Below are 25,128 nucleotides of genomic sequence, written 5' to 3'. Positions count from 1 at the left end.
AGGGACTTGCAGAGAAGATTCAGTTCTTGGGAATAAAATGGCAGGATGGATGCCATCATGTCCCTATGGATGCAGTCAACAAGATTGCAACCATGTCTCCACCAGCTAAGAAGAAGGAAGCACAAGCTTTCTTAGGCCTTGTGGGATGCTGGAGAATGCATATTCCAGGTTGTAATCAGCTTGTGAGCCCTCTCTATGGAGTAACCTGAAAGAAGATCTATTCTGAGTGTGGCCTTGAGCAACAGCAACCCTTTGAGCAGATCAAACAGGAGATAGCTCGTGTGGTAGCTCTTGGGTCTGTCCAGACAGGACCAGCTGTGCGTAATGGTCTCTACAGTGCAGCTGGGGCACGTGGTCTCACCTGGAGCCTCTGGCAGAAATCATCGGGAGAAACCTGAGGTCAACCTCTAGGCTTTGGAGATGAGGGTATTGAGGATCGGAAGCCCTCAGCACCCCAACCGAAAAAGAGATCCTGACAGCGTATGAGGGGGTTTGAGCCACTTCAGAAGTTGTTGATGGGCAAGCACGGCTCCTCCTGGCACAGCAGTTGCCTGTGCTACACTGGATATCCCCTCCACACATCACGCGACTGACGCTACATGGACTAAGCGGGTAGTGCTGATCACACAGTGAGCTCGACCAGGAAAACCAAACCTCCAGGAATCCTTGAAGAGATTACGGACTGTCCAGAGGGCATAGATTTTGGAGCATCTCATGAGGAGGTGGCTCCTGCCCAGGTGGCACCCTCATACAATGAGTTGTCATCTACTGATGAAAGGTGTTATGCTCCGTTCACTGAAGATCCTGTCGTGTTGTAGGAAACCATCGGAAGCTGTGGTGTGGAGTCCCACACAAAAAGTTGCTGAAGCCACGGAAGGAGAAAGGGTGTGAAGGCAGTTTGCAGAAGTGAAAGCCATCCAACTGGCCCTAGAGACTGCTGAACAAGAAGAGTGGCCAGTACTGTCTACTCTGGGGGTGACCAGAGCAAAATCAGGGGCAGAGGGGAGGGCATCAAGACTGCCTTGCAACCGTCAGCTCCAGGTGAGCTTTGCCTTTCCTAAAAACATTCTTGTGCAACACAGACAATAAATGCCAAGTACTTTTCTGTAACCCGTCCTTACTTTCACCTCCTGGACACCTGCTTTGTGGCCCATACCAGTGCCCTCTCCATACCCAGCCCCAGCCCCACGCTCGGTCCCACTGTGCAGGAGCCCCGTGGGATGCATCGGTTCAGGGGTGGGGAGAGATCACCAGGGCAAAATGCCCTGAGAGCCCTCAGTGCTCAGTCCATGTCTGCCCTCCTGCACTGACAGCACCCTCAGTGCCTGACCGCTTCCCAGCCCCAGCCGTGTCCCACACGGAGGGTCGCAGACAGTCCTGCTGTGGGGTCAACCAAGGTCTGGGCAAGTAGAGAGACTGGGCACGGTGGGGTGTTCCCCCGACAAAGGCGCTGAGACCAGCAAACCTCACCCATTACCTGGGGCGAGTGGCAGGTGCTGGCAATGGCCTATGGGACATGCTGGGGTGATGAATGTCCCGGACACCTTCCTGGTCTGTTCATGCCACCAAGGGCACACAGCAGCCTCCTTTCTCCTGCACCTATGTGCCTCCGCTCCCTTCATGGACACCTGGCTCTGCACTGCACACCCACGGGAGCGTGTCCTCACCCTGCATAGTCACACCGCCCAGCTAATGCTCTTTGGTTTTTTTCTCTCCTGGTCACTTTGCAGTCCAGGCCAGCTCTCCTCACCTCCCTCGCCCTCACCCAGCTGAACCCAGACCAGCAGAGCAGCCCATTCTGGGCTGGCCCCATGGCAGAGCCCACCACAGGGTGAAGCAACACTTGGGGAGCTCACCCCACAGCCCCTCTACAGGGCTCAGCAGCTGCTGGGGGGCAGAGAGGGGTCTCTGTTTCCCCATGAGCCCCTGGGCTGGAGGCTGAACACAGCAGGAGGAAAAGGAGGTTAGTGAAACTTCGTGATCCCTGGTCTCAAGTCCAGGAGATCCCCACCACAGACTGCCTGAGCTCCCCCAGTTCCAGCCCCTCTCCCCAGGCCAGATCAAGCACCCTGGCCCAGCGACAGAGCAGCCTGCCCCAGGCGTGTGCCTGCAGAAAGAGTTTCTCTTTCTCACGGATTCCTCCCTGCAGGCAAACAAATGCTCCCTTGCTCTTCTCCAGAGACACCCCTTCTCCCCAGAGAGCCTTTCCCCAGGTGAGTGTGTCTCTGCTGGCCTGGCTGGCCGTTCATGGTTGCCTCCTCATGCGCCCTGCAGGGCCCCGAGCTGGCGGTGCTGCTCTGTAGAAGGAGGGGGCTGCGGTGCCCTGTGGCCATGGAAAGACCCTGCACTGGCCGGGCTGGTCATAGTGCCGAGCAGCCCCAGCCGTACGATGTTCACGCTTGCTGAGCCCTTCTGCATCTTCCTTCATGGCTCAATAGCCAAGGATGGGGCTGGGCAGGATTCAACCCAACCAACTCGAAATTTCTAACCCAAAAAATCCAACTCAAAAAACCCCAAATCCAACCCAAAATCTAACTGAAAAAAACCCCAAATCCACCCCAAAAAATCCAAGCCCAAAAAATCCAAGCCAAAAAAGGTAAAGCCCAAAAATTCCAAAATCCAAGCCAAAATCCAACCATTAAAAAAAACCCCACTCCAAACCCAACCGACCCAAAATCCCAGGGCTCAAGGCCAGCTTGGACGGCGTTGGGGGAACCTGATCTGCTTGAAGATGTCCCTGCCGATGGCAGCCCCACCACTGCGGGCAGCACATCAGCGGTTGCCATGCCACCACCGCCAGACACTCAGTGCTGGCCCTGCCACCGTCACGTCACAATGGCTGCCTGACACGCCTGCACAGAGGTGAAAATACAAGGCAAAGAATCCAACCCTAAAAAATCGACCTGACCAACCCACAATCAAACCCAAAATCCAACTCATTAAACCCAAAATCCATCCCCAAAAAAACCCAACCCCAAAAACCCAACCCCCAAAAACCAACCACAAAAATACCGGTCCAAAAATCCAACCCCAAAAATCCAGTCCAAGAAACTCAAAATCCATCCAAAATCCAAATCAAAAAACCCCAAATCCAACCCAGAATCCAACCCAACCGACCCAGAAGAGGCTGTGTCCAGACCTTCTCGCTCTCTACAACTCCCTGAAAGGAGGGTGTAGAGAGGTGGGGGTCGGTCTCTTCTCCCAAGAAACAAGCAACAGGAGAAGAGGAAACGGCCGCCAGTTGCCCCAGCAGAGGTTTAGACTGGATATTAGGAACAATCTTTCCCCTGAAAGGTTTTTCAAGCATTGGAACAGGCTGCACAGGGAAGTGGCTGAGGCACCATCCCTGGAGGTAATTAAAAGACGGGTAGACAGAGTGCTGAGAGACCTTTGGTTTAATGATGGTTTTTCTTAGAGTTAGGCTGATGGTTGGACTAGATGATCTGAAAGGTCCCTTCCAAGCTAGGGCAATTCTATGATTCTATGATTCTCCCTCAAGTGTGCCCCGGGGCCCGGCTCAATGCTGCTGGATGAGCCAGAAGGGCACATTGCCCCAGCACCTGGACACACAGACGCCTGCTGCAGGCAGGGCCCCGGCCGCGCATTGGCACGGTGCCAGAAACCAACCCAGAAAACTGGCAAGTCCTCCTTTTTGTCTCTGTGCCAGGGAGCCAGGAGCTCCCCTCTCCTCCCCTGCGCTGCCACGTTGAAGGGCTGCAGCGCCCACTGTAGAGCAGCTGGCCACAAGGGGGAAGGACAGGGGGACTCTGTCAAAGAGGAGAGCTTTTCTACCCCTTTCCACTTCCTTTACCTTTTCCCCCAGCTTTGTCCTGCAGAAGACAGGCTTGGAGCCAGACAGCACGGGGACCTTGACCCCGAGCGGGAGGTCCAGCAACGCTGTAGGTCCTTCTGCCAGTGGCTGTCTCCTGCTCCCGAGCTAGAAAGAGACACACACTCAGGGGCGCTCAGGCACTATCTCCATAAGCCTCCTGCACGGCACTTGCTAGAAAGGCTCTCGCAAGACTCCCACCAGGGGCAGCGCCAAGAGCAAGCCCCGTCAAAAGCTGCTCTCTGCTTCCTCGCCCCCGGCCCCACAACTCCCATCCTCTCCTCAACCCACATCCGCCTCCTGTCGCAGCAACCCCTGCCACCTGCTTAGCCGTGAGCCATGCTGGGCAGAGAGGCACGACTCCCCACAACTGTGCCCAGCACCACCACCTTTCCATCCCTCCCAGCTCCCCACACACGCCCCGAGGCCCCAGAGCAGCCCCACGTGTCCCCGGCTCCCGGGCTGAGCCCTCTCCATCGGCCCGTTGCTCACCTCTCCCCTCCTCCCCGCTGTGCTCAGCAGTGTGTCCACCTTTGGGACGCCAGCAGTGAGACGGTGCTCCATGGCTCCTTGCAAGAGCTCTCCTGGAGCTGTGACCCTGCGCTGCCACCTCTCGCTCCAGAGGCACCCAGCTGCGGCCACCACAGCCAGTCTCCCAGCAAGCGGCTCTAGAGAGCAGACGCACATTGTTGCATTGTCACGTTGCCACGACACCGCACTGCACATCGTCATGTTGCCACGCCGCTGCCCGGCTGCTGCCCAGCCACCCCGGGGCCCACCTGGAGGCCCATCTGGACACGCATGTGGGCCACTCGCTCTCGCTTTGGACAGTCAAGATGTGGCTTGGACTCTAAAAATGACTGCCTGGATGCTAAAAATGCTGTTTGAGAGCTTGACAATGAGTCTTTGAATCTTAAAAAGGGCTTTGGAACTTGTAAATGAGGGTTTGTACCCTAAAAATAAAGCTTTGGGATCAAACCCATGATAATTTGGTGCCTAAAAGAGGGGTTTAGACCATAAAAATTAGGGTTTTGACATTCAAGATGCACCTTGGACCCTAAAACTGACTGGCTTAATCTTAAAAATGCCTCTTTGGAGCCTGAAAAAGGGCTTAGGAAACTAAAAGTGCGTTTTTGTACTCTTGAAAGGAGACATTACACACCACAACTGAGCCTTGGGGTCCTCCCCAGCCCCCAGTGGGGTCGACAGTGTCCCCTGGTCTCACTGTGACACGGAGGTGGACAAAACTGATGCTGCCATGGAACCAGCCCAGCAGGCGGCCGCTGTCCCCACAGCCCTGGGCATAGGGCACCTGTGGGGACAGGGAGGGGGACAAGAGACCTGGAGGGACAGAGACAGGGCTGGGGACAGTGGTGTGGCCAGGACACCTGTGGGGACAGCGATGGGGACATGGCACCTACAGGGATGACACTGGGGTCAGGGATAGGGTCAGCTGCAGGTTGTACACCTGCCCCTCCTCTGCGCTCCCACACGGGGAAGTCAGGGGGCTGAATCTGGCACGTGTGTCCCCCTCCCCGCAGCGTCCCCACACCCCAAGGTGCTCTCCCCATCTCCTCAGTGTCCCCCCCAAACCTGTGAGCAGCAGAAGGCTCCACGTCACCTCCGTGCTGGTGACGACCGCCTGTCTGACGCGGATGGAGGAGGGGAAGCTGATGCAGAAGATGTGCTGGACGTCGGCTGGGTCGAACACCTCCAGGGTGTCGCTCTGCTTCTGCTCCGTCAGCATGCAGGCGTGGGGGGGCTCCCCACGGGGACCCACTGTCACTGTGGGGAGGAGGGGACGGTCACCCAGCATGGCGGTGGCAGGGGGGGAAGGGGGAGTGAGAGGTCGGCATACATCCCTGACGCCGTGGGAGAGGGCCTGGCAGGAGCAGGCGTGACGGCCAGAGTCACGGAGCAAGAGGTGGGTCCTGCTGTAACCCAGGAGGAAGAGGTGCTGCTGGGCAAGCGCCAGCTTGTGGTAGCCATGAGAGGGGGGAGACAGGATGGAGGCCATCAGTGCTCGCTGCCAGCCGCGGCCCAGGCTCTGCAGGTACGGCCCCTTGATGTCTGGAGCGGGGGGACGCCGGGACGTTGTTACTGGCTGTGGGACAAAGGGCCACCACCCCCACGCCCCCATGGCAACGGCCGACTCCCAGTTGAGGATGGCGGCCCTCTTGCAGGGCCAGGCACTGGCGGGGGAGAGGGGTGCGGAGGGGAGGCAGCGGCATGTCGGGTCCAGGCTCAGCAGGTCAGGCAGCGTCAGGAAGGAGATGATGTGCAGTAGCTGTGGGGAGAGGGGGGCGGAGAGCATCAACTCTGGGCACCCCCGGCTTTGAGGGGGAGGCCCCAGCACCACCATCTCCCCCTGCTCAACGCACCATCTCGGGGACGTGTCCCCCCCTCCTCACAAGCCTTCAGGCTGCCACAGGGTCAGTTGGACTGGCGGGAGGGGAGTGGGTGAGGTGATGGCGGGCGGCCCCACAGCCAGCATCCCCATCCCCCATCCCGGCCCAGCCCACCGCCCTCCTCCTGGGTGCTCAGGCTGCACAGCAGCAGCACCCGCCCTTCCCCTGAGGTGATGCTGCCTCCGATTGGTCCCCTCGGCTGTCACTCTGCCCTGGGTTGGGGCCTGCCCTGCCTGGAGGCGGCTCCTGATTGGCTCCCAGGTGCTCAGGCTGCCCAGGCGCAGGTCACCTGAGGTGGTGCACTCTCTGATTGGCTGTCTGGGCTGTCACTCTGCCCAGGATCTTTTCTTTCATTGGCTCTACTTCTGCCTTGCTCCTCCCATCAACTGATGGGTCAGATGCTTATCAATCATCTGTGTGCTGCTCGAACTCCAGCTGTGATTGGTGGAGCCCACGTGCCCCGCCCCCTCATGGTGCCAAGGGTTGTTTTTGACTTCCGCCACCTTCCCTGCACGCCTTGAAGATTGATTGGTTGTTTACACATCAATCTTGTGCCTTGCTCCCGCCTCCTCAAAGGCGATTGGCTCTTTGGGGCAGATAGGCGGGACAGAGAGGGGAGGGTGGACGTTGCCAGGCGACAAGCTGCTCCTTTGGGTTCAGACCCTCAGGTTGGAACTGTGGGCCCTGAAGAAATGTTCTGTGTCGGAAAAGATGGTTTTGAGTCCCAAAACTGAGTCCCAAAATGGAGGCTTTGAACCCTGAAATCAGGTTTTGTGCCCTCAAATGACGTTTTTCTACCAAAACCTGAGGCTTTACACCCTAAAAATGGGGCTTGGGAGGCTCAAAATGAGGTTTTCGGCCTTCCAAATTGTGGACTGAATCCTAAAAAGGGAGCTTTCCTCCCTGAAAATGAGGTATTGGAAGCTAAAAATGAGGATTTGGTCCTGGAAATGAAATTTGGATTCTGAAAATGAGGCTTTGGCCCTCCAAAATCAGACTTTGAGCCTTAAAAATGGTGCTCTCGGCCCTTCATATGAGTCATTGGACCTAAAAGTGGGGCTTGGAAAGTATAAATGAGGTCTTGGACCCTAAAAGTGAGGATTTGGACCCAAAGAAGGAGCCTTTCAGGCCTAGAATGAAGGTGTTGGACTCTAAAAATGAGGCTTTTGAGCCTAAAAAATGTGGCTTTGATCTTTAAAGGAGGGTTTTGGCCCATAAAGATGAGGGTTTAGACACTTACAGTGCAACCTGGACCCTAAAAACGACTGGCTGGATCGTCAAGACCATGCTTTGGAGCCTGAAAATGAGGCTTTGGACACTTAAGATGCAGCTTTGGACTCTGAAAAGGAGCTTTTGCAAACTGAAACGGAGCCTTTGGACCATGAAAATGGTGCTTTAGAGCCTACCATGAGGCTTTGGAAGCCCAAACTAAGACTTTGGAAAATAAAAATGAGGCTTTGGACACTGTAACTGTAACTATGGACCGTACAGCAAGGCTGCATGCCTGAGAAAATGAGGGTTTACACCCTGAAAATGAAACTGGTGGCTCTAAAAAAAGCTATGGTCATTAAAGATGGGTTGTGACCCTCAAAATGAGGGTTTTGACCCTATACCAAGGGCTCGGGGTGGGCATCGAGAGGCAGCCAGAGGGCTCTGGGCTGCAGCAAAGGGCACATCTAGAGCCCAGGGCCGCACCAAGGGGCAAGCAGAGGGCCTTAGGAAGCACGCAAAGAGAAATGGAGGTCCTTGGGAGGCAGCCAAAGGCCATTTGGTGGCCCCTCAGCTGCCCCGAAAGGCCCACACACTGGTCCCGGGGGGACAGGGGAAGGAAACAGGCCTTGAGAAGACAAGAGGAGGGGTCCCGTGGCAAAGACAACAAGCTGAAGCCCATCCATTGGCAGGACACCAAAAGGCCCAGCGAGGGCCCTGGGTGGGAACCCAAAGGCCCATCAGGGCTCTTGAGGGGACCAGAGGATAAAGGCACAGAAGAAGGCGCAGCCTTCAGCAGCACCTGCAGATGGGACTCGCCTACGGCATGAGTAGAGCTTTGCAGGGCTGGACCAGCCCCTCAGAGAGCCCAGCCGCAAAGCTTCCTACACAGGGCTAAAACCTTGGCTGCTTTTCTCTTCCCTACTTCACATTCCCTGTAAAACTGGGTCTTAGCCTGACCAGGGCTGTAGGAGGGAGGAAGACGAGGGAAAACGTTGCAGGGAAAATGCCCAGACACGGTGTGGCCTGGCGTGACTCCTGTAGGTACAGGCAAGCCCTTGGGAGCGTCCTGGTTTGAGGTAAAGCAGAACCAATTTTGTGTTCAGTAATTTTACTCTGCAGCTAAGCCTCTTCTAACCAACTGAACTCTCTGACATTAACAGCGTATTGTCCAGACGCTGTTCGCTCCCAGAGTGATAAGACCTGGTTGTTTCTAATTTATGCCAAGGAACGGTGTGCAGAGAGGCTCCTGCTCATCCTTATTGCTGTCACAGCCAAGCTCAGGTCACTGTGTTATTGCCCCGTTGGAGGGGGGGAAGCGGAGAAGCGTAGAGGGGCGGCACCTGCGGGGAGGAGGGGACAGGACGGGGGATCCCAAACTGACCCACGGGGTATTCCATCCCACCTGCCCCACGCTCAGTATAAAAGCTGAGGGATCACATGGGGCAGTCTCTTCTTTCGACGGCCGACGTCCCAGGAGGACTCTGTCAGTTCACCTGACTTTAATCCTGAACCGTGCATTCCCAAACCCAGATCGGGAATCCAGCTCCCGTCCATCACTGAGTCCAGTCTGGGACTTTCCCAGTGCCTGCCGGTGACGTGATCGTCATCCTGGGAGTCTGATACAGTTTTGTGCATATCGTAGAGATTTCAATAGTTTCTTTTTATTTTATTATTCATATTTTATTAAAGTAGTTAGTTGCTTCTGTGACTCCAGAGGTGTAATGCCGGGACTGCTGAAGGCCTTCTGTTGGCCGGGGAGCATCTCGCTCAGCGCCTCAGGGGAGGGGTGGGAGGAGAGTCTGTGAGATCTGCTCTTTGATTTCTCCTGCTTCCTCTGCAGGTGGGACTGTTGGAGGGAGGCTGAGAGGTGGCAAGACCTTCCTTGGTTGAAGCTTCTCTGAATTCTGCTCTGACATCCTTTCTTCCTCTGACTTCTTCTTCAAGGTTTCCAGAACTTCAGGGTCAATGGTTTTGGCATACCCGACCGATTCTGCACCCAGCTGCTGAATTCTGGAGATGGCTTTTTGCGTGCTCTCCTTGGCAGTCTCACGACTCACTCGGGAGATATCAACAGCCTTTTGCAGTGGCTGCAAGATGAGCAGCTTTGCCCAAGAAGAAGAAGTGTCCAAAGGATCTGCCCCTCTGGCACTGGCAACCGAGCTTCCGCTGACCTCATCGGGAGCCCTCCTTAAGACGTGGACGGACTGGTCCAGCGCCTTCACCTGCTCCAGCACTTCCTCGACCATGGTCTTGGCCTTCTCTTTAACCTCCTGGTCTTCGTCCAGCATAGCCTGCAGCAGCATAGGCTGGATGCTTTTAGGCACCTCTTCTTCGGCCTTCTTCTTCGGCACACTTTGGAGACTAGAATGTTGCAGGTTGTTGCAGGGGATGGAAGGCCGGCAGCATTTAATGGGCCCCCTGCTAATGAGAACTGGGCTAATCAAAGACCGCCTTGAAGAGAAAACCAACCCACGAATGGCCAAGCACCGGCACTGTCAGGTTCAGGGATGCTGCATCTTTGGATGCAGAAGTCTTTGGATGAAAACCAGAGGTTTTCAACCAGACGCGAAACCAGCACCATGAACCATGCGGCCATTTAGTGCAGCTCACAGGTTCGTGCTAAATGTGCGAGTCCACGCGCAGAAGTGGCCACTGAGAGTGCCCAGGCACACTTTTGTGTCAGAAGGGGCTAGTGCCTCCTGTCCGAGATACACGGGAAGGAAAGCGCCCACTTCTTGGTCTCTGACAGCCACCTTCAAACAACAACAGGACACACACCAGCCAGGCACCACTTCCTCAGCAACCAAGCACGGCTCACAAGCCCCGAGGAGCTGCATCTGTGTGTGTGGCAGCACCCTCTCCCAAGGCCCGGGTACCAAGGCACTAGCGCACAGCGGAGGCGGCCCCCAGACCGACCCCCACCTCTGTACACCCTCCTTTCAGGGAGTTGCAGAGAGCGAGAAGGTCTCCCCTCAGCCTCCTTTTCTCCAGGCTAAACAGCCCCAGCTCCCTCAGCTGCTCCTCATCAGACTTGTTCTCCAGACTCCTCACCAGCTTCATTGCTCTTCTCTGGACCTGCTCCAGCCCCTCAGTGTCTTTTTTGTGGTGAGGGGCGCAAAACTGGACACAGCCTCTTCTGGGTCCTGCTGGCCACACTGTTCCTGATACAGGTCAGAACGCTGTTAGTCCAACCTGGCCTTGCGTCCCGGGATTCTGGGTTTGTTGGGTTGGAGTTTGGGGTGGATTTTGGGTTTTTTGATTTGGCTTTTGGATTGGATGTTGAGTTTCCTGGACTGGATTCTTTTTGTTGGACATTTCCCGTTGGATTTTTGGGGTTGTTTTTTTTATTTATTTAAGTTGTTTTTTGGGGTTCACGTTTTGGGGTTGGATTTTGGGTTTAATTATGGGTTGGTCGGTTGGAATTTTGGGGTTTGATTTTTACCCCTGCACGGGCGTGTCAGGCAGCCATTGTGACATGAGGGCGGCAGGGCCAGCGCTGAGTGTCTGGCGGTGGTGGCATGGCAACCGCTGATGTGCTGCCCGCAGTGGTGGGGCTGCCATCGGCAGGGACATGTTCAAGCAGGTCAGGTTCCTCCAATGCCATCCAAGCTGGCCTTGAGCCCTGGGATTTTGGGTCGGTTGGGTTGGATTTGGGTTGGTTTTAGTTGCTTTTTTAGGGTTGGATTTTTTGGGTTTGGATTTTTTGGCTGAGTTTTTCGGTTGTGTTTTTGGGCTTTTTGGGGTTGTATTTCTGGGATTGGATTGTTTGGATTGGATTTTTTGTAGGTTTTTTTTTTTTTTTTGGTTGGATTTTGGATCAGATTTTGGGTTTTTCGCATTGGATTTATAAAGTTAGATTTTTTGTGTTATTGGGTTGAATTTTGGGTTGGGTTTTTTGAGGTTGGGTTTGTTGGGGTTGGGTGTTTCGGTTTGGTTGGGTTGAATTTTGGGTCGGATATTTTGGGATTGGGTTTTTTGGAGTTGGCTTTTGGATTTTTTTGGGTTCAGTTTTTGGGGTTGGATTTTGGGGTGGTTTTTTTGGATTTAGTTTTTGGCCTTGATTTTTGCCTTTGCGTGGGCGTGTCAGGCAGCCATTGTGACATGACAGTGACAGGGCCAGCGCTGATTGTCTGGCGGTGGTGGCATGGCAACCGCTGATGTGCTGCCCGCAGTGGTGGGGCTGCCATCGGCAGGGACATGTTCAGGCAGGTCAGGTTCCTCCAACGCCGTCCAAGCTGGCCTTGAGCACTGAGATTTTGGGTCGGTTGGGTTTGAAGTTGGAGTGGGGGTTTTTTTAATGGTTGGATTTTGGCTTGGATTTTGGAATTTTTGGGCTTTACCTTTTTTGGCTTGGATTTTTTGGGCTTGGATTTTTTGGGGTGGATTTTATGTTTTTTGAGTGATATTTTGGGTTGCATTTTGGGTTTTTCAGGTTGGATTTTTGGGGTTGGATTTTTGGGGTTTGGTTTTTCAGGTTGGATTTTTCGGGTTGGATTTTTCGGGTTGTTTGGGTTGAATTTTGGGTTGGGTTTTTTTGTTTGGGTTTTTTGGGATTGGGTTTTTGGGGGTTCGGTTTATGGTTTTTTGATTAGATTTTGGGTTTTGGGGACTCGATTTTTGGGGTTGGGCTTTTTGAACCCTGGGATTTTTAGTTGTTTGGAGTGGATTTTGGGGTGGGTTTGGTTGGGTTTTTTTGGGTTGGGGGTGTTTGGGTTGGGTTTTTCTTTTTGGGCTAGATTTGTTGGGGTTGGATTTTTGGACTGGGCTGTCCCCAGGGCCCTCCATCCCCCATGCGTTTAAACTTGGCTGTCTGATACCAACCAAATCCCTTTGATTTGGCTGAAAATAAAAGTATTCCAGTGCTTGACAAACCTTTCAGTGAAGAAATGTTTTTCCTACTATCCAATCTAAATCTTCCCTGGCACAACTCCTGGCCATTTCCTCTTGTCATGTAACTCGTTACTTGGGAGAAGACACCAGCAGCCACCTCGCCACTTCCAAGCCTGTAGTGCTGCATTGGGTTTTCGTGACCCAAGTGTAGGACCCGGCACTTGGCTGTGTTGAACCTCAGGCCACTGGCCTCTGCCCATCGATCCAGCCTGTCCAGATCCCTCTGCAAAGCCTTTCTACCCTCAAGCAGGTCGACACTGCCAACCAACTTGGCGTCGTCTGCAACCTTATTGAGGGTGCACTCGATCCCCTCATCCAGATCATTGATAAAGACATTAAAAGGAACTGGCCCCAGTTGTAGGCCCTGGGGAAAACCACTTGTGACCAGCTGCCACCTGCATTAAACTTTGTTCACCACCACTTTGGCCACTCTTTGGCTCAGCCATCCAGCCAGGTTTTCACCTGGCATAGAGTACTCCCGTCCAAGCCACGGGCAGCCAGTTTCTCAGGGAGAATGCTTTGGGAAATGCTGTCAAAGGCGTTTCTAAAGTCCAGGTAAAGAACATCCACAGCCTTTCCCTCATCCACTAAGTGGGTCACCTTCTCATAGAAGGAGATCAGGTTTGTCAAGCAGGACCTGACTTTCATGAACCCATGCTGACTGGGCCTGATCACCTGGTTGTCCTCATGTGCCACATGATGGCACTCAGGATGATCTGTTCCATGATCTTCCCCACACCGAGGTCAGACTGACAGGGCGGTAGTTCCCAGGATCCTCCTTCTGGCCGTTTATGTTGATGGGTGTCACCTTTACTAACCTCCACTTAACTGGCACCTCCCCGCTTTGCCAGGACTGCTGAAAAATGATGGAAAGCGGCTTGGTGAGCATCTCCGACAGCTCCCTCAGTACCTGTGGGTGGAACCCATCTGGCCCCATAGATTTGTGTATGTCTAAGTGCTGTAGCAGGTCCCTCACTATTCCCTTTGGATTATGGGGGCTTCATGCTGCTCCCCATCCCTGTCTTCCCGCTCAGGGGCTGAGTACCCAGAGAACTGCTGGTCTTACTACTAAAGACGGAGGCAAAGAAGGTATTAAGTACCTCAGCCTCTTCCTCATCCATTTTCACTATGTTTTCCGCCATATCCAATAAAGGATGGGGATTCTCCTTAGCTCTCTTTGTGTTTCTAATGTAATCATAGAAACATGTTTTAGTGTCTGTTATGACATTAGCCAGGTAAAGACCTAGTTGGGCATTGGCCTTTCTAATTTTTTCCCTGCATAACCTCACAACATCCTTGTAGTTCTCCTGAGTTGCCTCCCCCTTCGTCAAAATGTCATAATCTCCTTTTTTCCCCTGAGTTTGAGACAAAGCTCTCTGTTCGGCCAGGCCAGTCTTCTTCCCCACCAGCTTGTGTTTAGGCACATGGGGATGGCCTGATCCTGCGCCTTTAAAAGTTCCTTCTTGAAAAACGTCCTGCCTTCCTGGACTTCTTTTGCCCTTCAGGACTGCCTCCCAGGGGACTCTGTCAACCAGGCCTCTCAAAAGGGCAAACTAAGATAACCAGGTCCGAAGCCCAGAGAGTTATTGCCATTAGGCACCTCCTGATGGTGGAGGGAGGGGAAGCCCAAAAGAAGGAACTCCGTGACACTGGTATGGTTCAATAGTTTGCATCCAAGCTGCAGTGTTCAAGGGCAGATGGTCAGTGGAGGAAACAATGCTTCAGGAGGTTAAAAGAAGATGAGACAGAGCGAAAGAGTGTAGAAGGACGAGAAAAGAGGTTCATGGGGACATTTGGGCACAGGCTGGAAGGAAAACAGAATGGAGAGGAGAATCATCTGAGAGCAAGAAGACATCCTTTGATGTACAGAGAACAAACTTGCTAAGTGAGTCAGAGTAGGACTGCGCTATAAAATGTATGCCAGTTATTGGATTCGAGCTCTTTACCCAAGAGCCTCTTTACAGTCGATGGAGAAAAAAATTGGTGTTTCTCAGTCGTTCTTACTCTAGTCTATTTAAATATATCTTTTAGGATGGGCTAAAAGGAATTCTACTGAAAGATAAAACACCTCAGCAAAGTAGCTTTAACCTTTGTCTCCTAACCTTAGGAGAGAAACAGAGAAAGCAGCGTGGAGATGGTGACAAATGAGGAGAGATGTGGGAAGTAAAGGTAAGCAGGACAGCCAGAGAAAAGGGGAAGGTTTGGTTTTCAGGGAAAACCAGAGCCAAAGAGGGCAAAGAGGAAAAGCCTGTGTTAAAACTATTCTCTTTTCAGGACTGTCTTTCCATCCATGCTTGAACTTTGCCAGGTAGAACAGAAAGCTTTGTAAACAGACTCCTCCTCAGTCACTGACCACTTTCTCGCTGAAAACCAGTTTTGGTAAATCATTCTGGCAGTGAGGGGGAAAACAAAAGAAGATTTCAAAAGCAACACAAAAGAGGGGAAGAACCAAAAGAGATGGCAGGGAGGAAGGCCCCTCCTGTGCATACCGGGGATGAGAACAGCTGTTTCCAGCTTGTGTGCATGCCTCAGCCTGGCAAATGGGGAATGCCCACGGCTTGGGGTAGCCGTGCCCAAGGAGCTGACCTTGCTTGCACAGGGAGAGAGCAGTGTAGGGGCAGCAGTGAGGGACTTAAAGGCAGAAAGAAGAAAGGAAATATCAGGGGGTGTCATGCAAAAGTGGGCTAAGTTGAGTTTTGATCCTGAGGCAGAAGAAGAAGGGGGATGTGCTCTTTGGTGCTGGGATGTGGAGCGACATACGGGATTCTGGGAACTCTGGGGCTTGGAAATCCTGCGCAATAAGTGAGCATTAGCAAGGATTTGGAAGAAACGGGATGGGTTGTGGGGAGCTCACAGGCACTGGCAAATCCTCAGAAACCCACAGCTTGGTGTTGGAAGCAAGGGAGCAGACCCAGGCACAGGAGAGTGTAGCTGTGTTTTGGGGATGGCCAAGGGCCTTGGTGGGGCTTTGACACCCCAAGAGAACGGAGACCCTTCTCTGCTCAGCTGTGGCTTCTGTCTCTTCCACTGAGCTCAATGAGAGGACACCAAGTCCTTACAGCTCCAGCGCCTTGTTGCCTCCTCACCCACCCTCCCCAGAGCCTGGGAGGTTCCTACTGCTGACCTGCACCTGGCACCTCATCACTGCCACATCACCCAAACAGAGCCCAGAGCATCTCAAGAGGCAACGGACATCCCTCCCCAGGGGATGGGAGTCCAGGCTTGGCCGTCCTGTTTGGTGAAGCACATCAAGGCCTTTCACAGTGATTTCCACATTTAAGTTTCTTCCCGGCCCATGTGTCTCCGACTTCCTGCTTCACCACACCACAGGGACAGGAACTTTGTCTGCTCCTTCCCTCCATGGTCTCTGCAGTGAGGGACTTCAGCAGGGTCTGATAACACCCTCAGAAACCTGGAGGTTTGCTGCTTTTACTTCTCAAGAGGACTAGTCGATCTTTCAGGATCTGCACTTCAGGAACTCGGCACCAGAGCGCTCCTTACCACAAAAAACACACGAAGGAGCCAAGTCTGGGCATAAGTTTCCTTTAGTCTTCAGCTCTTCTCTGGCTCATTAGAGAGATTTCAGGAGTGCAGTCAAAATGAAAAGATGTCCAAGCAAAGAGGCCAAGTCAATTTAACGCTTGATTTTGAAGAGCCAGTTCTGCATTAATCCCAACACATTTGGCTTACAGAAATGTCTTCGGGAAGAGTCTGCCCCGTCTAGACCCATGTGGATGGACTGGCACAGCCACCCCCAGCAGGCGGAATCCCCATCTCCTAGGCTGAGGCACGCAGTCAAGATGCAAACCTCTGCAGTGCCCACTTGCTACAGGCCTCCAGGCAGAGTGTGACTCATTCCACATGACCCTCTGAGCCTCTGTCAGCTCATTGTGCTTCCTCCACCCATCCCTGCAACTCTCAAGCCTCTGGGAGCTTTGGCTTTGGCATCCTCCCGACATCCTGGGGCCAGGTTTCTAAATGCCTCCTCTGCAGCTTCCCCGCCTTCCACTTCTTGTGTGCTGCCTTTTTGCCCTGCAGCCCAGTCCATTTATACCAGCAGCCTCCTGAGATGAGTGTTTCTCTTCATGGTATTCCAAGACATCATTCCTGTGCTTGGAGGAGGCTGTGCTGTAATGCCTATACGATTTCCCGAGCTCCTTCACCCTTCAAAGCTGCTTGCCATGGCACCGCTTGTATCAGTCCCCCGAGTACATCAAAGTCTTCTCCTCTGGAGCCACCCACGTGTGTTCCTCTGCTGGCCTTCCTCACTCCTCTTTGGCCTCTGGGACCACGCTATTTCCTGGTCACTCCAGCAAGGCTGACACTAATTATCACATCCCTGACCAGCTCTTCCTTGTTGGCCAGGACCAGGTCTAGGTGAGCATCGCCCTTCCTGGCCCACCAGGCAGCTCTGCTAAGAAGTCGTCTCATGATGCTCCAGGCTGCTGGCACCTTGTTTCTCTGCCTGGCCAGTGAATGCCTGGGCAATTACTGTTCCCCATAGGAATTTCCTCATTTACCTGGAGACTTCTTCGTGTTCCTATTTAAGACTTGTTCTGCCTACTGTGCCTGATCACGTAGTTTATAACTGCCAAGACAGTGTCACGCTTACTGGCTTCTCCTCCCATCCTCACTCACACAAGCTACTCACCCTATTGCCCATCTCATAGAGGAGCTCCATAGGTCTGAGCTGCTCCTTCACACAGGCGGCATCCCCCCATCCTCATCCTCCCTGCCGCTCCTTCCAGCAGAGCCCGTGTCCTTCCATTGCAGCACCACAGCTCAGCAAGCTGTGCCACCACACCTCATTGAATCCAAAATCATCACAGGGCTGGGACAAGACACGGGGATCCTCCTGGAAGGGCACAATTGGGCGGCAGCAGCTCAGCTGTGGCACCAGGGTGGAGCGCAGACTCCTCACAGGGAAACCTGAGCACCGATCCTGACCAGAACAACCATTGTCCATCGAGCAGTTTGTGCTGGGCTGGGCTGTGCTGCACGTACAGCGTGGCCTTCACACCCGTGCTGTGCTGCACAGGTCCCTTGGCTGCAGGACAACCTCAGCAGCATGTTGTCACACAGGAGCCTGCAGACAGGTCCCACTCTCTGCCGGACATTACGCCTCCTGCGAGGCCTTGCCTGTATGCGACCCTGCAGCAGGAGCTTCTCATGGAAACTTCCTTTCTGTTTGAGTGTAGAGATGGTGAATAGTGTTGTTCCCTGTAAGAAAATCCTACAGTAGCTTGAAAGAGAAAAACAGGAGACTGTCTTCTATGGGTGGGGTCTGCATGGTGTCCTGCACTCAGTTCAAAGCCCATTTAATGCACACATCCTGGAGTCCCCACAATCTAAAATGTCATAGGATTGCCCCTGGGATACTCTCCGTACAGTGCTAGACCACATGAACAGCGTTTCAAAACATACATTATGAAGTCGGAGTGCCTTTCTTACTGGGATCATAACAGACCAACACTTCCTAGTGAAAAATCACTCTCTCAGCACCCCTGGATGCAAACCTCTGGACCCACGGACTGGTAAGGGTGTAGTTTGCTCCAGTAACCCTTGACTTGATCCCCACCCACTGCTGGTTGCTCTCCTCCAGAGTCCTGCCTCAAAGCACCAAGGCCTGGTAGACCTCGCTGCTGGTAACTGAGGCAAAGAGGACATTGAATATCTCAGGTCTAGTCCTACTCCTACTAAATTCGACAGTGCTCCTACATTATTCCCTTTTCTTCGTTTAACTATTTCTGAATCACCTAAAGCTCATCTCGGTGCCCTGGAATTCCTATTTGAGTTTCAGTTGAGTTTTGATATGGACCACTGCTGCATCTGGAGGATACTGACCTCTAAGGCAAGATGTATGCAGGCACACTGTGAAAATTATTGGTGTTTGCGATGATTGTATCATCAGGGCAGTGAGTAAAGATCCCCGTGTGACGTGCTCCATGTCCATGCGATGCCTGCAGCTGTTGTGTGGAGAAGGGACAGCCCTCGCCTCTCTGATGACACCTGATGACTGATGCCTCTGACTGAAGGCACCAGTCAAGGGAACAGACACCCAGCTGCACTCTCTGCGATGCCATTAGAGGCACTGGAGATCTGGTAAATTGAGCTGATGGAAAAGAGAGAGACCAAGCTCTCCCTATGGCCCAGGACGGCAGTTGTACATAGGAATTCCTCTAAAAACTGCCATGAACACAAAGAGGAGAAGATTCTTATGGCCCGTGTTTAGGCATCAGCTGTCATTTCACTTGGCCAAAGGGCTTTCCCACCAGGCTCATTCATGATCCCTGAGACGATGCCCTGTCTCTATGAACGGCTCCAGCAGAGCTTGCGGTTATCTAATAATAAGACCAAAAAAGGTGATATTTCGATGTAACTTTGAGAGGAGAATTAAAAGTTCTGGAAAGAAGTGTCTCTGCCCAGCTGAGGGAGGGAACATCAGTGGTGACTTCATCCTGTTTCCCAGCAGGTTCCCCTGGAGCCCCAGGGACACCTGGAGGGAGCCCCGAGGGGGCAGAGAAAGGGCTGCCTTGGGCTGGTCCTCTGCTGCTGAGCTGGGCTGGGCTCCTGGCATGGAGGGAGCTGATGGCAAGCGGGCAGCGCTGCAGAGAGACAGCTCTGCCCAGGAGCAGCTCCTCTGCCAAGCGCAGCAGGGCTGAGGGCACTGCCTGCAGGCAGCGAGGGCAGAGGAGGGAGGCAGAGAGTGTAAAGGCAGTCTGGGGTGGGAGGAGAGAGGAGAGCTCGCTTGGAGAAAGATCTTCACAGCCCTGAACAGGGTAAGTCTCTGGCTGCAGGGCAATGCAGCTGCGGTTCCTGGAATGATCTCCCAAAGCTGGCACATCCCACAGCCTCTGGGATCTATCAGGAGGTCTCTCACAGTTTCTCCAGCGTAGAGGAAAAGGACTTGCTTTGGAGCAGGGCTTCCCTGTGGCTCTGTCAAAGGGACAGGGCACATCAGCTGCCTTCACCCGGGGATGGCTGCAGTGTGAAGGTGGGTGTGCAGCCAGGGGTGCCCAGGGCTGTCCTTCAGAGCAGGGTCCCTTCACCCAAGGGTGCTTTGTGCCGTGGCAGGGACTTATCTCCTGTCAGGATCAGCTCTCCGTTTACCTGAGGAGCTCCCAACAGCAGTGTGGGGAGAAGCTGTGGGGGGAAGAGGCAACTCCTGGCAGGAGAGTGTCCTGCTGTCAAGGGGGTGCTGCGTGGGGCAGGGCTGCTCTCAGCTGCAGTTCACCCCCAGGACATTTCCCAGGGGATTGTTTGAGGGAAAGCTCAAGGCAGGAATTACGTTACAGATAAGGAGCTTTCCTGCGTTTGTGTTTTTATTTTCCTAGTGAGAGGGTGGGGAGGTAGAACAAGGGATACATGTATAGGGAGCTCTCAAGTGGGAAGAAGTCAGTGAGACTCCTGAGCTGTAGCTTTGAGTGATCAGTAGGTCTGCCAGGAACCTCCTGGAGTGCCTTCAGCCACTCCTCTGCCCATGGGCAGCACCAGCATCAGCTCTGCTGGACCCATCGGGGTTGTTCTGACCTGCCCTTTTCCACCTGCAAACAGGAACGTGAACCCGGCCAGTGCCCGGCAAACAGGCAGGTTTCTGTGGGGCCAAGGGGAGCGCACAGGGGTTGGGATGGGATCTGTGAGAGCTGACAGGGAAAAGACATGGGACAGGGAAACACCTCCCAGGAGGAAAATCTCCCGGCAGCAGAGCTATGATCAGGGAATGAGAGGAAAGAGAAACCAGAAATGCTGTGGGAGGAAGGATTCAGAAAACTCTGTATGATCCCCTCCAATGCAGACCCCTTCCCCTGAGCAAGTGTCTCCATGGGAATGAAGTGTCCAAGCTCTCCTCTAACCCGTGGGGCTGTGGGCAAAGTAGTCTATGTGGCTGGGGAATGAGCTGACTCTCCCCTTCTGAGACACCATCACTAGGACACTTGGGTGTCTCCTTGGGGTGTCCTTCCAAGCACTGCGCTGCCCTCCAGGATGCCAGTCTGTCCTGGAGCATCCTGGTGTTACCTGAATGCCCAGTGGAGAAGCGCAGAGACGCTACGACCAAGGAAAGGCTGCTGGGTTTGCGAAACGAGCCATGTGTGTCCTTGGCGAGAAGTGGGGTGCTGAGACCTTGAGAAAGGGTGAGACGCTGAGCTCTCGGCAGTGGGTTTCTCTGCTCTCAGCAGCGCCTGGTGTCTTTTCAGGTCTACATGTGAGTGTGATTCCCCTCTGTCTCAGAAAGGCACAAGCAGAGGGCAGCTGGGAACAAGACAGAGGGACAGGCCAGCTCCCCTCGCTCTGCACTAACCCTCAGACAATCCCCTGGCCTGGCAGGACTCCCTTTGCTGTCCCTGAACGCAGCAGAAATGGTGAGGGTTTCTGAAATCCAAGAGAATCTCCTGCTGAGATGGGAGAGAGCTGTATAAGAACCTCTCTCCAACACTCTTGCAACTGTGGTTTCATGGCAATGGGAGTGCAGAGACTGACAAGCCCTTTTTTCACGAGGAGAGGTTTATCTGAGAAATTGGGACACCAGGACTGCCCACGCCATTCCCACGAATCTGCTGCTGCAGAGCAGGGCTGACTCCTGGGCATCCGGCGGGCAGAGGTCCCGCTCCTCCTGGCACACCTGGACAGAACCAACCAGAGCTCCAGCCACAGAGCTGAATGCAGATCTGACAGAAATGGAAAAGCAGAGCAGAGTGTGAGGTATGAGAACTGGTGTTGATTTTTCTCAGAAAAGTCTCCCCTAACTTGTCACTGTGCTTTCCTCCTTGTTCAGTGCTCCACACCAAAAGGCACCAAATGTCCAACAGCAGCTCCATCACCCAGTTCCTCCTCCTGGCATTCGCAGACACACGGGAGCTGCAGCTCTTGCACTTTGGGCTCTTCCTGGGCATCTACCTGGCTGCCCTCCTGGGCAACGGCCTCATCATCACGGCCATCGCCTGTGACCACCGCCTCCACACCCCCATGTACTTCTTCCTCCTCAACCTCTCTGTTCTCGACCTGGGCTCCATCTCTGCTACTCTTCCCAAATCCATGGCCAATTCCCTCTTAGGTACCAGGGCCATTTCCTACAAAGGATGTGTTACACAGGTCTTTTTTTTCTTTTTCTGTACTGTAGCAGAGTTTTATCTTCTCACTGTCATGGCCTATGACCGCTACGTTGCCATCTGCAAACCCCTGCACTACGGGACCCTCCTGGGCAGCAGAGCTTGTGTCCACATGGCAGCAGCTGCCTGGGGCAGTGGGTTTCTCTATGCTCTCCTGCACACGGCCAATACATTTTCCCTACCCCTCTGTCAGGGCAACACAGTGGACTAGTTCTTCTGTGAAATCCCCCAGATCCTCAAGCTCTCCTGCTCACACTCAGACTCCCTCAGGGAAGTTGGGCTTCTTGTGGTTAGTGTCTCTTTGTGTTCATCGTGCTGTCCTACGTGCAGATCTTCAGGGCCGTGCTGAGGATCCCCTCTGAGCAGGGACGGCACAAAGCCTTTTCCACGTGCCTCCCTCACCTGGCCGTCGTCTCCCTCTTTATCAGCACTGCCGTGTTTGCCTACCTGAAGCCCCCCTCCATCTCCTCCCCATCCCTGGATGTGGTGGTGGCTGTGCTGTACTCCGTGGTGCCTCCAGCCGTGAACCCCCTCATCTACAGCATGAGGAACCAGGAGCTCAAGGATGCCCTCTGGAAATTAATGACCAGGTTATTTTCTGCAGCAATAAACTGTCTCCTGCAAATCACTCATAATGTAATTCATTATACGCCTAGCCCGTCTTCTGTAGGTTTGGTTAGGGGTTAGGTAACTGTGTGTTAGGTTTGGTTGAGGGTTTTGGCTTTTTCTTACTTTTTTTTTTTTTAAAATTATAAACTTTTGTCCACAAATAAATGTCATTATTTGAGATTTTTTTTTTTACTACCTATCTATCCAAATTTCTGAGACTCACAGAGTCATGCCCAAAATCCTTCTTCTCAGGCCTTTTCTGCACGGGTAGAGCTGCAGGGGTAGAGCCTGAGCGCCGAGGAGGAGGGGAAAGAATCCCAGTACTTGCAGAGCACCAGCACTTGTTCTTTCCGGGGCTGCTCTATTTTCACTTCCACACTCGCCTTCTGAGCCCCTGTGTTGATCTAAGGCCTGAGTGCTCTGGCAGCTTGGTCATGGTGCTGCTGTGTAGCAGCTCTGTGATCACAGGCACGGAGAAGCAATGGGCACCTCTGAGAAAAAGCTCGTCTGCATAACAGAGTTTCCACCATGAAAGGGGATCTGCTCAGGGCAGCGCAGGAAGGATTAGGTCTTCTTCCACAGTTGCTGTCAAGAGCGTTCCTTCAAACGTGCCCTGGTGAGGGATGCCCAGTAAAGAGGTAAAGAGTGTGCGTGTGCAGGGTGAGGGCACACACAACAGTGTCCTTGCACAGCCACACCTCCAGGGACAGGACTGAAGGACCAGCAGAGCGGGGTCTGGTCTGTGCCTTTGTTTGCTGGACACCCCGGGGAAGCTGTCCCAGGGCAATCGTCACAGAACAGACACCTGAAACCACCATTTGCAGAACTGGACGCCTACGCAAACCCAGAGAGGATGTTTGTCTGCCTGTGGAGAGACACCGAATAACGAGGTCAGAAGTCCCTGTTTGCATGGTTCAGAGGAGATTTCGGCATGCACACCGTGTGCATGTGGGGACATGAACCCGAGAGAGCACAAACACCAGCAGCTGTTCTTAGAAATGCCTGAAAGTGCTGTGGGACAGGCCGTGTCCCTTCATTGGAGAGTAACGTCCCCTGGGAAACCCCCTGAATGCAGCACTGGGATGGGCTTCCTTGACCCCAGGTCCCTGTGTCCATTCCTCACGCCGTGGGGCATCTCAGAGAGGTGCCGAGCAGGGAGACACAGCGCGGGGCTGAGGTGCTGCCGGCCTCTGGGAGTGGCAACAGGAGGCCATGGAGTCTGCTGCAGGGCCTCTGCCCGTGCCAGGGAAGGACTCGTGTCTCTGAGCAGCCCTGCCAGAGCCCTGACAGTGCCGGGTGTGTCTCCAGGAACACCTGTGTGCTACCTCACCCTCCCCTCTCTTCATGGCCTGGCCCTTTGATTACACGGTGTGACAGAAGCACCTCTGTGGAGCATCTCCCCTGTGCAGTCCGAAAGGGTTCTGCAGGCGTGAGCGGCATTGCCCTCTAGAAGATGGCATTTCTCACCTCTCACAGAGCACAGAGCACGTCTAGGGAGTAGGAATGCAGTGAGAGGCACACACCCTCCATGTTTCACCTCTCTGAACGTCCTTCACGATATTTTTAAGCACCTGACAGAGAAGCAAATGTCTTCAGAAATAGGTGGGCTGGGCTGTTTGCACCAATGCTGAAACTCTCCTGATGTGAAACCATTACATTCATCATGGACTTTGTTTTCATAACCTCTTTTTAGACCCATTCTTCCCCTGCCTGCACTTGGAGGCAGCTCTCCTGCCCAGCATGGGCAGGCAGAAGGCCTTCTCCACCGGCTCCTCTGCCCTCCCTGGAGCCACTCCTTTCTGCGGCACCCCCACCACTGTCAGTGGGATGCCCAGAACAGCCCTCCTGAGAGAGTTTAACAAAGCCCTGTTTCAACACGCACCTCACCCCTGCTCGATCCTCTCATCTACAGCCTGAGGAGAAGGAAGGATGGGGGTTGGGAGGAACTGACAGAAACAGCTTAGGAAAGCTGTCGGCTGCCGAGAGATCCCGTTGGAGTCGTGGGCTTGTAGGAAGAAATCACTTCTGGTTTTCTTCTGAAGCGGCCCCCAAGGATCTGGACAGCGAGTATTGTGTCCTGGGCACTCCTCTGGCAGCGTGTCATAGTGAGAAGACTTTTGGTGTCATGGAGATGGAGAAGGCTGGCCAGTGCCATTGTGAGACCTCTCTCCAACACCTTGGAAAGGCCAGAGCCATCTGAGAGCCTTGGAAAAAGCAGAAATGAAACCAGTTTTCAAAAAAGCAGGAAGGAGGATTGGGACAATGACAGACTGGCCAGCCTCACCAGGGAAGGGGATATGACAAGTCCTCCTGCAGCCATCTGCAGGCGTTTGAAGGAAAAGAAAGGGATGGCAGAAGACATGTGGGAGGGAAAAGAAGGGGATGTTGTGTACCCGGACTTTAGCAAGGCCTTTGACATGGTCTTCTGTAGTCTCCTTATAGCCAGGTTGTTGACATATGGGCTGAAGAAGTGGACGATATGGTTTGTGGAAAGCTGTCTGAATAATGACAGAGGGACATCATCTGTGGTACAAAGTCCTTCTGGAACCCACTTACTAGTGGCATCCATCAAAGACCAGCCCTTGACAACTACTATGGAACATTATTATCTCTCCGTATGATGGCAGACAATGCGCTTTCACCTCCTTTGTAGATGATGCCAAGCTGGGGGAGCCCTTGAGGAATGTCACCCTGTTAGCACTGTTGGTAGCAGGAGAGTTGGGAAGGATGACTGTGGTGGGTTAAACATGGCAGGGCACGGAGGGTCGGAAGGGAGAAGCGTAGAGGGATGGCACCTTTGGGGAGGAGCGCACAGGAGAGGTGACCCAAAGCTGACTAACAGAGTACTCCATCCCACCTGCACCTTGCTCAGTATAAAAGCTGAGGGATCACAGGGCTCAGGCTCTTTTTTCAATGTTAGATGCCAGCTGGAGGAGCGGTGCCAGAGGAGGCTGGGAAGCAAAAGCGTGGTTGTGATGTGACAATTCACAGGAGGAACTCAGTGCCCTGAGCAAGAGTGGGGAAAACTGGAGGACGCAGGCGGTGCAGGGGCCCAACTGGCGAGCTCAAGGGG

At 53.6% G+C, this 25,128-nt stretch overlaps 1 protein-coding gene across 1 annotated transcript in view; it reads left to right on the top strand.

Annotated features, from left to right (window-relative positions):
- The window catches only part of LOC128903289 (olfactory receptor 14J1-like), a gene marked incomplete at its 5' end in the record, with an annotated part of 28,680 nt that extends 7,023 nt beyond the window's left edge, over positions 1-21,657 (top strand). Inside the window, one exon of the mRNA XM_054187305.1 lies at positions 21,640-21,657. Within this exon, the coding sequence (XP_054043280.1) occupies positions 21,640-21,657 (18 nt within the window). The remainder of the gene's footprint in view (positions 1-21,639) is intronic.
- Between the last annotated feature and the right edge of the window lie 3,471 nt (positions 21,658-25,128).

The sequence above is a fragment of the Rissa tridactyla genome, unplaced genomic scaffold (genome assembly GCF_028500815.1).
Source record: "Rissa tridactyla isolate bRisTri1 unplaced genomic scaffold, bRisTri1.patW.cur.20221130 scaffold_29, whole genome shotgun sequence".
NCBI classification, from domain to species: domain Eukaryota; kingdom Metazoa; phylum Chordata; class Aves; order Charadriiformes; family Laridae; genus Rissa; species Rissa tridactyla.
This window is presented reverse-complemented; position numbering and strand designations above follow the sequence as displayed.